Here is a 13,688-nt window from a genome sequence, read left to right as displayed (position 1 = left end):
TCGGGACCTAGACCGGCAGCGCAGAAAGAGCCAGAAACGCAGCGGTGAAACCACCAGAACCTCCTCGCCATCCCTCGGGCCAAAGCCAAGGCAAAGACGGCAGCCCCCCCCCCGCAGGCCGCGGGAGGAAGATGACAGCCTGGCGGCTCGGCCCGCCCGCCCCCCGGGGACAGCCGGTCACACCCGGCCGCAGGAGCGCCCGGAGCGGCGGGCAGGCGGCTGGGCCCCGGCCCCGCAGCCGCCCCGGGCCCTCGCGTTGCCTTGGCGACGGGGCCTGGTGCGGCCTGGCCCGCACTGCCAGGGCCGCGCCCTCACACCCGCGGGGCGGGGGGGGGGGGGGGGCAAGGCGACCGGCAGGAACGGCTCCCACGGGGCTGCCCCAGCCGAACCCGCCGCGCTGTACCTGCCGACCGCGGCCACCGCCGGCGCTGCGGGAGCTGCTGCGGGAGCTGCTGCGGGAGCTGCTGCTGCTCGGCCCGGAGCCCGCGGCGAAGAGGCGGGGGCGGCCCCGCGGCCGCTGTCACCGCTCCGCGCTCCGCCACGCCCACCGCCCGCCGCCCCCGCCGCCCATTGGCTGCAGCCCTCCACCCCCCGCTTCCCATTGGTCAGAATGCTCCCCCCTCGGCGACGACACCCCGCGGCTCAGCCAATCGGAAGGCGGCTCAGCGCCCAGGCCCCGCCCTACCGGAGCGCTCCCCCGCCGCGGCGCCCGCTCCTCCCGCCGCCTCCGCGCGGCTCCCCGGGGCGGGGGGACCGGGTTTTACAGCCCCCCTAAATCCCCTCGGCTGGCCGGGTTGAAGCCCCTCTGGCCCTCCCGCCGGCTGTCACCGCCTCAGCCTGGCTGCTCCGCCGTGCCAGGCGGCCCTCGGCTGGGGAGAGCATTTTGTGAGCGGAAAATCCGGTGGCTCACGGGGAAGCGTGAGGTGTGCTCGGTACACACACACACGTGCCGGCTCTGATGCAGAACACCTCGGACATTCCCCTCCTGTCGCTAGAGGCGGGGGGAAACCCAAAAAAAACACCTCGCTCTGAGCCGCCGCGACTCCCCGGGTTCCTCTTGCTTTTTTTTTTAGCTCGTGAATCGTCCTGACAACTGGATCAGCTCTGAAAGAAAGAGTTTGTTTTTCACCTCAGAGAAAACACGGTGCCCTGGGCGGACAGCGCAGAGAACTGGCGCGTCTCCCCGGCGCTAAAGCAACGGCAGGTCTGGCGCCGTTCCCGAATCTCGCCGTGTATTCCACCCAAAACTGCTGGAGCCGCTCCGGTTGTCAGGGAGCAGCTTGTGTGCTGGCAGGTCTGTGCCCTGGGAGAAAAGGTGCCCAGCGAGCAGCCAGCTTGGTGCAGCGAGGGCTGCCACCAGGAGAGGTGATGCTCTGCTCCTTGGAAACACACCGCACACGCAGCCGGGCTTGGCCTCGCTGACGTGGTGATGTCTCTCACCCGTCTCATTCTGCCAAGGAATTGTGCCCTACGTCTGCTGCCGAAGTTGCATGCAGACAACAACAAAAAAAAAAGCCCAGGAAGGTTGTGCCTTAGGGGCAAAACACGTTGCACAGTCGCGTCTGTTGAAGGAACACGTGGTTGTGCCAAGTCAAGCTCCTGAAGTCCAGAAGCAGTTTGTTGGCCAGGAGCTACTGAAACTCCTCTATCTCTAGCTAAAGGTATGATTTTTTTTTATTAATTATTATTTTTTGTGTGTGTAAAACACCTGAAATTTCAAGGCTGACAATAAACAATGATGGACAAAAAGATGGAGTTAAGCTTTTTTCAGTGATGACCAGTGATAGGACAAGGAGTAATGGATACAAATTGGAGCACAGGAGGTTTAAGGTCAATATCAGAAAATTTTTTTTTACTGTGAGAGTGACAGAGCACTGGAACAGGCTGCCCAGAGAGGTTGTGGAGTCTCCTTCTCTGGAGACATTCAAAACCCACCTGGACGCCTTCCTGTGTGATGTGCTCTGGGTGACCCTGCTCTGGCAGGGGGGTTGGACTAGATGATCTTTCGAGGTCCCTTCCAACCCCTAGGATTCTATGATTCTATGATTCTATGATCCATCTGGTTTTGGCTCAAATAGCCTGGGTAGCCACGGGCCAGGATTTGCAATCTGTGAGATCAGTGGGATTTTCCTAGGTAAGAAATACAGCTTTAAACTGTCTTTATTATTTTGATATATATATATTTTATTTTTTTTTTAGCTTTGGTATTTCATTATTGTGGTAGATAGCTTATCAGTTTGCTGAAGTCATGCTAGTGTTGTCTTCTGCCTATTTAGCCACAGAAAATGAGATACTGGGAGCTACATTCTCTTCATCTTTTGTAGACTGAATTTGTATTCAACATCAGCCTTTTCCCTGCCTTTAAATCCTGTTTTTCTCAAGGACACTTCCAATTATTTTAGATTCCTCCAGCCATGCATTTTTTAGAGGAAATGGAAAAAAGCAGAAAGGGCAGAACTTGTCCAAAGGATTAAATAGTCCATAGCATATGAGGAAAACAAACATCTGAACAATTAAACCAAAGGCAACCAAGATCAACTGCTGAAGTGCTGAAGCTTGTGCTCAGGCTGGAGCTGGAGAGGTGATTTCAGAAGTCAGGCATCCAGCCTCACTCCTGGGAAAACAGCCATCCTGTGCCCACGTAAACACTGCAGACTGGGGTCTGAGGTGGAGTGTTTCAAAAACAAACAAACAACCCTGCAGCAAGAAAGGGCTTGCTTTCTTTTGCATTCTGCAAGGCCTGAAAGAAGAAGAAACAAAACCTCTTTTGGTTTGTGTTCTCAAACACGTAGTGTGGAACGTATCCATGCTACGTGTAAATGTATTTTTTAAAGCTAGTGCAGACTGTTTATGAGATTAAAAAAATTGCAAGTATGAAATAACTCTCAACCGGAATGTAGTTATTCAGTACTCAAAGAGAGAGTGATCCCTAGTTTTATCTAGGAGCAGTGTAGCCCTGTTGTGGCTCACTTTCTTTCCTCCTTTGTTTTTTGGCACTGATAATCAAGACACAGAGAACACCCACTTTTCTTCTTTCAGTGCTATCGAGCTAGAATTTTAAATTATTCATGTTGTGCACAATGGCAGCTATTACCACAGGCCTTGGAGCAGTTGCTCTCAGCTAGACGTGGTATTTCCAGTGATTTAAAAAAGGAAAGCAGAAGTTTAATGTGTAATATCAAGTTACCTGTAGCTCCCCTAAAGACTTCACACGACAGTAAACAAAACATGAAAAACATAAGACATGAAAATTTCACATTTTACAATAATTTGCCTTGCAGAAAGGAAGAAAATCTTGACCTACTTGAGGAAAGAGGGTTATTACATTCCACAAAATCCAGTGTGACATGTAAGTAAACCATACATTTATAAGAAGGAACAAGTTAAGTCATGCCAGTTGTTAGGAGTAATTCTGCAGCTCTTTCTCTGGCAGAAATGCTCATTGAAGTCATCAGGAATTAGGCTTGTGAGGAGACTGAGGAATTGCATCCCAGTTGTTGTGGTTATTTAGAGGTAGGGCCAACACAAGGGAATTACAGGCTTGGCCTCCTTAGTCTGTAAGGCTGCACAAACCCAGCGCCATCCCAGGATTCATGTGCTGCTCGTGGGAGCTGCTGGAAGCACTGGTGCAGCAGCAGGGTTGCTCTCAGGCATGTGGTGGGATCCTTGGGGTGCCCTACACAGGCACAGGAGTTGGATTCGATGATCCTGATGGGTCCCTCCCAACTCAGCACGTTCCATGATTCTGCTGCCCTGAGTGTCTGAAGCACCTGGACAGCCCGTCTTCGGGCACAGGGCACCAGTGTCCCACTGTTTGATGGCACGGGAGTTTCTCACTCAGCTCACAGGAAGAGGTCCTCACCTCAGAGCTGAGAGCCAGACCAGCCAGCAGGCTGGATGTGGAGTTCATCCAAGTCATGAGACTCAAGGTGCAAGTTCATAATTATCTAAAACCAACACAAGTCTACAGTGCTGGCAGAAAGACAGTCCCACCCCTCTTCCCACCTCTAGGGAAGCCACAAGGGTAGTCTTCACCCTTTGTCCTCTGGATGAAACTGTCCTGCCACTCAGCAAAAAAAGTCACGCTTCTCTGAGCCAAAGGCAGATTTTAAGGCAAACCAAGTGGTTTGCCCTGGAGAAGTCCACCTGCAGACCCAGTCTGAACCGTCCAGACACTTCACACTGAACTGCTTTCTGAGAAGAGTGTGATGTTGTCAGGTACTCTACAGGCCAGCCTTCCAGATGGTTGTGTCATCTGCGATTGACCAGATAACAGTATGCAGTGATGGGACTCTTGTAACACATGAGGACATGGGGACCTACACGGGGGCAAGACTTTTCTGTGGCAGGTGTCTCCTATTTGAAAACACATCTGGAAAAGGCCAAAGAAGAAGATGAAGGTGCTTTATTGTGATGGTGATAAGATACCAATGGAGAGATGGGTGGTTTCAGGAATTTACTACTTGTACCCTTCAATTTTTCAGTTTCATCAATGAGATTGAAGCCCATGCTGATTTTTAATAGTGCCTTGTATAGAAAAGTCACTTTCCATGGCCCATATTTCTGTTATTCTGGTCATTTACTGACCCTGTGTCCAGAGCCTTCCAAAATGAGCTGAGACATTTTACTTACGTGAAGCCAAACTGAAAGGTAAATGATACACTCTTCTGTTTCTTGAACTTGTAGTTAATTAAATGAAGGAGCCTTTCTACATACATTTCTGGTGAGCATCACATTCCTTGGGCATCGTGCTACCAAGAAGACACAAAATGGAAAAAGCCTGAGAAAAACAAAAAACAGAAGTGGTAAAATAAATCCAGAGAAAATTGGAATGAGTCAAGTCAGTTTGAATTTCAGGCTTTCAGGTGCCTCATATGTGAGCTTGCTTCTTCCTTGTATGAATGTATTTTGATTTAGATCCCACAGACCTTCTTCATCCTAACTTCCATTCTTCTGTCTTGGATTTTATCAGGACGGTGATTTCTGGAAACAACAACTGCTTTACCTGCTCTCCAGACTTTCAAAATCTGATGCAGATGGCAACTATAACTGTCATGAGAGCACAGGGAAAATGAACAAAAATGTGTCTAACTGTGTAATAAGAATAAATATCTTGTCAATTTGGTTAATCTCAGGACTGAGCACTGAACATTTGGATACACTTTATCTCAGGAGCTCTGAAACTCCTCTCAGGATTCTGCCAAGGCAGATCCATGCTGGCCCTGCCATTTGACATTGCTGCAAGGCAGGTGGTTGATCCTACTAGCTGGCCAGAACTCCTCTGCAGTTGGAAACTGCAGAGCCTAAATAATGGTTCCACCAAGTCAGGCTTGAACTTGGCACCACTGCAGTGGAAGATCAGTGAGGTGACCTATTGCATCATCTGCCACTTGTCGTTACATCAGGGTGACATGGTGTCATCTCCTGGACTTCCACATTCAGGACTTTACCCTTAGGTTTTCTAGACCACCAGGAAATGCAGAAAATTACAGGTTTTCTTGATGCATTAGGACAAAACACTTTGCTTTGAAATCCATTGTTTTAAAACAATTTATTTCATAATTATTGTTGTCAAAAATCACACAACTTGAGATATCAGAAATATGATGAGCATATCAAGGGCTTGTAGAGAGAGGACAAGGGGTAATGGGTTAAAACTGAAAGAAGGAAGGTTTAGGTTGGACATTTCTGTGAGGGTGGTGAGACACTGAAACAGGTTGCCCAGAGAAGCTGTGGCTGCCCCATCCCTGGAAGTGTTCAAGGCCAGGCTGGATGTGGCTTGGAGCAACCTGGTCTAGTGGGAGGTGTCCCTGCCCATGCAGGAGGGTGGAACTGGATGATCCTTAAGGTGTCTTCCAACACAAACCAGTCTGGGATTCCATGATTCTATGCTATTATTACCAAAGGAAGGAAGATCTTCAGAAAGCAGAAAGGTCTTGATGGAAATTACCTTAATCTAAACCATCATCTGGCTGTTCCTTAGAAGGGACAAATAAACTAGTAAAGCATTTAATCTATTCCTTGTTCTCTGCAGATCATTTATCATTTCTTCAAACTAATGCTCTTCTCTAGCAATTCCAGTGAAATGCAACATTTCTTGAATCCACCAATACCTGTGACTTTCAGTGTCATTCAAAGGAAGGGAGTGAATGACAAGAAAAGCTGTCAGTCTGCCAGGGGGGACAACCAACAGTGGTGGGACATTGTCATAGAACTGACCTAACCTGAGAGGACAAGGTTTCAACTCAACTGACTCTCCATTTGTTATGTTCACAGATGTTAAACATGACATATTTTCAGATTCCCATTTTGCTAAGGCTATGAATCTGTATTTTCTCTCCTTTTTTAATATATATATGTGTGTGTATATATATATATATTTGTGATTCTGTGATTCTTTCTTTAAATGATAGCAGTAAAATAACTTCCATGATCAAAACTACTGTAACAAATCAGCATGTGTAGGAGTAAAATCTTTTATTTGTATTGATCTTGTACATTGATCTGGTATGTTTGAGAGGATTTCAGAGGCTGCTTGGTGAAAAAGCATGACTCTTGAACACTACTGAAATCCCTCTGCAGTGTTATGACATGCCTAAGCCCCATGGAATGCCACATTTTTAATTACATTTTTCATGTGGCATTACACAGAACACAGCAAATGAGGTGATCAACATGAGAGGGAAGCTAGCTTGGGAACTCTTCAGTGTTTGAGTGGGAAAATGTAAGAGAAACTGAGTTTAATATTTGTTCTACAGTAGTAAGCAAAGGTAGTCTTGCTACAGGCTCCATGAATCACAGGAACCACAAAAGAGCTCCTGTGAATAAAATGACAAAGGTGCCAACTCAGAGGCTAAAGCAAACCTGTAACATGCAGCTCATTAATTAGTTTCACTCATTATCTTCCCAGAAACTTTGAGTGCACGAGCAGAAACAGGGCCCAGAACACGACTTTTCCATGTCACGGAAGTGCTGTAAAGTTCTCTCCAAGGTAACTTCAGCTGATACAGGGTCATACTGGAAAATGGAAAATGTGTTCAGGTCTAGTGATGCAAGAGTCCTATTATCAATTTTTTTTTTCAGGAGGATCTATCCCACCAAATGTTTTGCCAGACGTCTGGTCTACCTGAGAGTTGTAAACCTGCTGAAAATCAGACTTTGATCTCATTTGTGACCCAGCAGTTGCTGCCTGCTCACTGCAGACACTGTTAGTCCAGACAATATGGTAGGAATGAAGGAGGATATGAACTTACCTGTTCTCTCTAGAGCATTTGAATTCAAAACTCTTTTAATTTAATATAGATGTTGTTGGGTTTTCCTCTCTTCACACATGGGACTGACTTGAGATTCCCTTTAACATCTATATTCAGCCGTGAGGAAAGTCCATTTTTGTCTGTGCTTGAAAACCTTGCACAAATCTGTATCCAGAATTATTAGAGATACTGGATACTCAGTGGAGCATTTCCAGAAGTGTTACCAGCGTGAACAGCATCATCTGGACAACACGAGGTTTGACAGCAATTGTCATTTCCAGGACTGCTTTGAATTACAGATGCAACCAGTGGCCACTCTCCACATCCCTAACCAGAAGCCACAGGGACCACCCAGCTGAGCAGCTGCCTCCTCAACAAAGCAGGATGGGAAGGGTCTGACCAAAGGGCTTGGAAGCATTTAGCCAGAAAAACGTTAGTGTCCTGGGATCACTGCTGCAAAATCTTCAGTCCCATTGCAATGCACCACCCTTCCAAGGCTGGGCAAGGTGCAAGTCATGCAAAGTGGGAACAGGGGTTATGTTCTCTAGAACTAATTGTAAACCTTTTTCATTAACCCAGGGCTGTAGAAGCGACTAAATGGAGAGGTGGAAAAGGGGCTGGCATTTCTTGCATAGGAATCAAGTATTCAGATTTCCTTATGAAGCTCATGTAGTCTTGCCAAAGGCAAAAATTGCTGGCAAAACACGGAGCCTTGAAAAGGTTTCTGAACAGCGAAGCTGCACCTCTAAGGAGGAGACAATTTATAGTACTCCAGTTATTTTTATTTGTAACATTCCCTGTTTTTTGCTACGATGTACCCTTCTTAAGGAAAAGAACTAGTCATCTGACAAATGATGGCACCAGTCCTTTTTTTCCATCAGAGACTGCAGTGCACTGCAGGTGACCAACTGCTCCGTGCTCTGGGAACACCTCAGAGTGACAGCCCAAGGAAAAGAAGGGTTGTTTTCTGCTCAGTGATGACAATCACAAGTAGAAAGAAAAGACAGGTCAAGAGGTTTGAAGTCCAGTTAGTCCTAACTTGAGGCAGGAAAAATGGACTAGATGAGCCTGCTAGAATGCCTCTGTCTTCCTGCAGGGCTTGAGCTCTTGAGTGACTTCAGGCAGCTAGACAGGGGACAGCTGGTTGGTCAGCAGCGTTGTGACCTGGCGGGTGAGACACTGGGACTGGCCAGAAAACCAGGCAGATTTGGACACACGCTGAGCGGGTGTGCTGACCCCTCTCTGATGTCACTCTAACTTGAGCCAAATTAGTTAAAAAGTTACTTTCATCAACCTGCAACTAGATACATTCACGCAGTAGTTATGACTTCCACAGGGATGACCTGTGGTGAACCTTGTCTTGTATTAATAGCTTGGCAAATCATTGGAGAAGACACTGAAAACCTCCTGAAGGCAGTTTCAGTGAGCCTGGCAGGGTGCAGGCAGCAGTCATTCCCAAGGCCTGGCCCTGTGGGATTCACACCCTTGCTGCCTGGGTGAAGCTGGAAGTCAGGAAGGTGATTTCTGGAAAAGAGGGGTGTCCCGTGAAGCCCCTCCTCACAGCCAGCCCAGAGGAGGAGGAGGTACCACCCACCATCACCCAAACACAGCACAGGGCACTGCTGAGACCCACAGCCAGTGGGTCAGCAATCCAGGAAGCAAACACTGCTTCATCCACATACAATTAGAAACAACTCAACACGGAATAATTAAAAAAAAAACCAACAACCCAACACTTTTTTATTTAGACAAACACAAGAAGAGCTAGATAGGATTTATGAGCCAAGTTTTTTTTGGTTGGAGAGCCAATGTGTACTTGAAAGCATTGCAAGAGACCAAGTCTTTAGCAGCGTGTTGTAATCATTTGTGAAACTGCATGAGACAGATGTATTTATTTCTTTAAACCAATTACTTCCCGTCCTCTCAGGGATGGATGAGCCCCCAGCTACAATTCCTTTTCATTCCGGTGCTTGTGACGATGGAGATGAAATGTGATTTTCCTTTCTAATAAATGATCCAAAAAAGCAAAAAAAAAAAAAAGAAAAAGCATGTGTTTCTCTGTTCTGGAAAATAGGTCTCGGCATGCTGGAAATTCTGCATTTTAGTTGTTTTCTACCACAAATGCTCCATTTTTATTTTTTTTTTAATGAAATGAATAATCGTTTTCTCTGATTTATGTTTTCTTTTCTGCCTCATTTGGCACTAATGCTATGTTATTACAAGAACAACTGTTCCCTGCAAAAAGAATGATCTTTAGACATCTCATCCAAAACCTTTGAAGTCACGGGAAACAAACTGAAAAGAAAGGCAGAGAGGCCATGTACATGAGCAGCAACTGGACACTTTCCCACTGACCAAGCAGGTTTCTTGCTCATCACCTGATGACAGGGAGCTGCAGTTTCCTACACCTTCTCAGACACAAAGAAAAACTCCCTTCCAGGTCAGGTACCAAGTCCACGGCTTGCAGTTTTCAGGTCAGAAGTCAGAAACGGTGATAAAACGTGGGACAGACAGGGCACAGCCGAGTCCCAGGAGCGAAAGCAGAGGCTGGGGAAGTCTTCACTGTTGAGCATCCCTGGGATGTGAAGCGGCACCGTCGCCAGCTTCAGGATAACAGCAGCAGTACCAAGTGCCACAGCTCCCGAGCTCTCGAGGTTTGAGGCATGTGCTGGCAAGCCAGACGGCAACGAGGAGTGTTTTAAAGAGGAACTTGGAGAGGAATCGGGAGGGAATTAGTGTCAGGCGTGTGTAAAGAGGGTTCCTTTTCCCATTTCCAACGTCTATCATTACATCTCAAACGTGCTAATAAAATCCAGTGGTTACGGTGGGGTGTTTTGTTTTTTTCTCTTTGTCAAAGTGTGTGCCTTAAACATGCTGCTGCCACCACTAGGGAAAAAAAAAATATATATATATAAAAAAAAAAAAAATCAACTTTCTTATGCTTCAAATCGCCATGCAACCACCAGAAGCCAAGACGTTGCTCCCCGCTTGGAGAGAAGAGCCCTGGGCCGTTCCTGGTTCCCGGGCGGGCTCGGGGGCCCGGCCCCGCAGCCCCTCCGCCGGCTCCCGCGGCTCTGCCCCCTCAGAGGTGCGGGGCGTAGAAAGGGCCGAGGTACGCGGGGCCGAGGAAAGGGGCGAAGGGGCCGCTGCCCAGCGGGAAGGGGGCGGCCGGTGGGACGAGGACGTTGGCGGCGGCGTAGGAAGGGAAAGTCTGGAAGGGCAAAGCTCCGGAGCCCGGCGGGCTGGGGCTGCCGCCGCCCCCCGCCGCCGCCGGGGATGCGGGGGGAGCCGCTCCCTCGGCTCCCGGGTGCTGCTTCTTCCACTTGGTGCGTCGGTTCTGGAACCAGATCTTCACCTGCGTCTCGGTGAGGCTGAGGGAGAGGGCCAGGCTGAGGCGCTCGCAGACCGACAGGTACCGCGTGGCTCGGAACTTGTTCTCCAGGGCCACCAGCTGCTCGTAGGTGAAAGCCGTCCGTGCCCTCCGGGGCTTCCCGCATCCCGCCTCGGCCCGCCGTCGCCGGGAGACCCTCGGGGAGACCGGCTCCTCCGCACCGGGAGGCCGGGCAGCGGGCTGGGCACCGGTCCCTGCCTCTGTCCCCGTCCCGGTGCCGTCGCCGGGCGGACCCTCCTGGTCGCGGTCCTGCCCCGCTGCCTCGGGGCCGCTCTCTGCATCTGAGGGGAGACGGCGGCGTTGGTCAGGGGGGCGGCCGGGCTCCCTCCTCCTGCCCCTCACCCAGCCGACCTGCCACCCCTCCAAACCTTCTCCTCCATCCCCCCCGCCCCAAAGCGATAAAATAACGGCAAATCGTTACAATAAAATAAAGGGGAGAACAAAAACCCCGCCCGCCGTGCGAGAGCCCCTCGGCGCTCCCCGCTGGGCCATCGCCTCTCCGGTGGGGACGTGTGTGTGTGTGCGGGGAGGGCGTCGATATGAATTTCTTACCAATTAAAAAAGAAGTTATTAAAGTCCCCTGCCGAAGTGAAATAAATCCCCTCCCCCCATCCCCGCGCTAATGGAGTTTCAGATTTGCGAGGGCCGGATCGATAGATGTCATCTATTAAAGGTAAGTTTTAATCGAACAATATTAGGATCAGGCCGGGGGAAGGAGGTTTGAAGTGGGCACCTGCAAGCTGCGGGCAGGAGATAGGCGGGAGTCGGTAATAGGATATCGATCAACGGGAGCTAAGGCATCCTCCGGTGGGGACGGGCTGAGCAATTACCCGGCCGGCCGTCCCCGCTGCCGGGGCAGCCGACCCCTCCCGCCCCACGGAAAGGGGCGCTTGTAGGGGGAAAAATACCCGGTGCGGTGCCTTGGCGAGAGCCAAATTTGGGGTCCTGCCCGGGGCCGGGATGGGTCAGCAGCACGCCCTGGGATGCCGCCTCTTCCCGCACGGCCGGAACGACACACCAAGGACTTTTCCCTTTGCATCATCCAGACTTAAAATACACCTCCAGCCCCCCCGTCCCCCGCGCTGCCCGGTATTTCTTCCGGGGAGCGCACCCCGGGGGGCGCGGGGGGCCGGGGGTCCCCTCTGCCTCCACCTGCTCGCCCCGCCAGCGCCGGCCGGAGAAACTCGAGCGCGTTCCTACCATGTGCCTCTAGTTTATTCCTCCCGCTGCCGGGAGCAGCAGCGTCCTTTCCTACTTCAACTCTTCCCAAACTTTTCTCCCGCTCGCCCGAGCCGGGGACGCTGCCCCAGCTCCCCGCGGCCGCTTCGCGTCTCCTGCTGAATTTCTGGGGATCCAGGATGTCTAAGATGGAGAAGGAGATTTTATGATGGATGGGGGCCGCTTTGGCCCCCCGGTCCGGGCATTCCGGCATTCCCCTCCCCGCCCTCCGCGCTTCCCGGAGACCTGCTGGCTCCCAGCGCGGAGCCGGCGGAGGGCTGCGGAGGGCTGCGGAGGGCTGCGGAGGGCTGCGGAGCCGGGCGCGGAGCCGGGCGCGGAGCCGGGGCGCTGGAGGCGCGGAGTGAGCGGCGGGGAGGAGGAGGAGGGTCGGGCGGGGAGGGCGGAGGGGCCGGCGGCGGGGTGGGGGCAGAGGAGGGGGCAGCGCAGCCATTGGCACACCGCCCCCCCAGCCCCCTCCCCGCCTCCCGCCGCGCCGGCTCCATCCCTTCATCCCAGCTTCCCGGCGACGGGGATTTCCCGTTACCTGCTCTGGATTTAGGAGGGGTGGAGAGGTGGGCCGGGGGCGGCCGGGAACCCTGGCACCGCCACACGCGGGTCTTCGCCAGGGCGGAGATGCGGCTGCACACGGTAGCTGCTGCCCTCCCGGGGGCCGGGTTGGTGTCCCCCGCCCTCCGCTGCCCCAGCTGCAGCTCCCCTGTGTCCAGCCGAGCGAGCCTCCTGCCTCAGACTCAGCGAGGACGGCTCTTGCATCTCCCCGCTGCACCGAGCCCGCTCCAGGCTCGCAGCGATCCTGCTGCCAGCAGACGCAGTTTGGGATGCGAGGCTGCTGTGGGGTCCACAGGTCTGCACAGCTTCTCGTTTTGGTTCGGCAAGGGGTCACTCCGGTTTCAGGTTCTGCACCAAGGGCTCCCCCAGCTCCTGGAGCTGGTCCATGGTGTTCACAGGTAACAGGCAGGGAAGCTGAGGCACAGCTGTGCTGGGCGAGGAGCTGCCCCCTGACTAACCCACCTTGCCTGGAGTGGAAAGGCTTTGTGGTTTCTTCATATCAACATCTGGGACAGGGTAGGCAACAGCAGGTCGAGCCTCTCCATCCTGCACCAGACCCATGTCCATGACCACTTCTGACTAAACCACTTCTAGTTTATTAAAAACTTGCCAGCCACGTGCTTCTGTAGGTCTGTATCTATTCAGGAGGATCCTTTCTTCCCTCCATTGTATCTCTGTGTTTTGCTGGTTCTGTGGATCAGGCTGAGGTGTAGACCAAGGGGCACCCTTCAGCCAGAGGAGGCAGCCCTCAGGGGGAATCTCCTACTCCACCTGCTTTTATTCCCAGGAAGAGGTGCAGCACACAGCCCCCCTCCTCTTTACAGGTGTCTCAGCCTCAGCAGAATTGGGCTTTCTCTTTGCCATCACTGAGGCATAGGCCTTAAGATGACAGCAGACCAAGGAGAAGAGATGCAGATGTGCAGGGAGATGTGATCACAAGTAGTTGTAATGGTTAATTATGGGGTAGCAACATCCAAGAGCCCATTTGGCACTGGCCCCTCATGTGGGGTACAACCCATGAGTGGAAGAGAAGGAGGCTCTGTCCTGAGCAGTGCACACACTAAAGCTACACACCAAAAAAGCTTAGTTTTGGGCATGCACCCTGCTTGAAAGTTAAGGTGGTGGAGAACTGGAAAACACTGCTGTGTGCTACTTAAGTGTTGGTTATGTCCTTAAGGTTCCTTGAGGTGCAGAAGAAGAAGAAGGAGGGGAAGAGGAGCACTTGCAGGTGCTGGACAGCTTGCTTCAAAAGTGAGATG

At 51.4% G+C, this 13,688-nt stretch overlaps 1 protein-coding gene and 1 long non-coding RNA gene across 4 annotated transcripts; one reads left to right on the top strand and one right to left on the bottom strand.

Moving 5' to 3' along the window:
- The first annotated feature begins 713 nt into the window (after positions 1–713).
- On the top strand, positions 714–10,078 carry LOC127384633 (uncharacterized). 3 transcript variants are annotated; one of them, XR_007889466.1, is made up of 4 exons: positions 714–1,661; positions 3,282–3,349; positions 6,911–6,991; positions 7,084–10,078. It is a non-coding gene; the product is annotated as an uncharacterized LOC127384633 (long non-coding RNA). The 3 variants fall into 3 exon arrangements; XR_007889467.1 differs by lacking the exons at positions 6,911–6,991; positions 7,084–10,078 and adding an exon at positions 4,973–6,486; XR_007889468.1 differs by lacking the exons at positions 6,911–6,991; positions 7,084–10,078 and adding an exon at positions 4,687–6,486.
- Positions 10,079–10,281: 203 nt separating this feature from the next.
- On the bottom strand, positions 10,282–12,313 carry NKX1-2 (NK1 homeobox 2). Its single transcript, XM_051616695.1, has 2 exons — positions 11,704–12,313; positions 10,282–10,925 (listed from the first exon to the last, which is right to left on the bottom strand). Exons 1-2 carry the CDS (start codon positions 12,311–12,313, stop codon positions 10,336–10,338), a joined length of 1,200 nt encoding a protein of 399 aa, XP_051472655.1. The 3' UTR covers positions 10,282–10,335.
- Positions 12,314–13,688: the final 1,375 nt, after the last annotated feature.

This window comes from Apus apus, chromosome 4 (assembly GCF_020740795.1).
Source record: "Apus apus isolate bApuApu2 chromosome 4, bApuApu2.pri.cur, whole genome shotgun sequence".
NCBI lineage: Eukaryota > Metazoa > Chordata > Aves > Apodiformes > Apodidae > Apus > Apus apus.
Note: the sequence above shows the minus strand (reverse complement) of the source record. Positions and strands in the feature narration are given on the sequence as shown.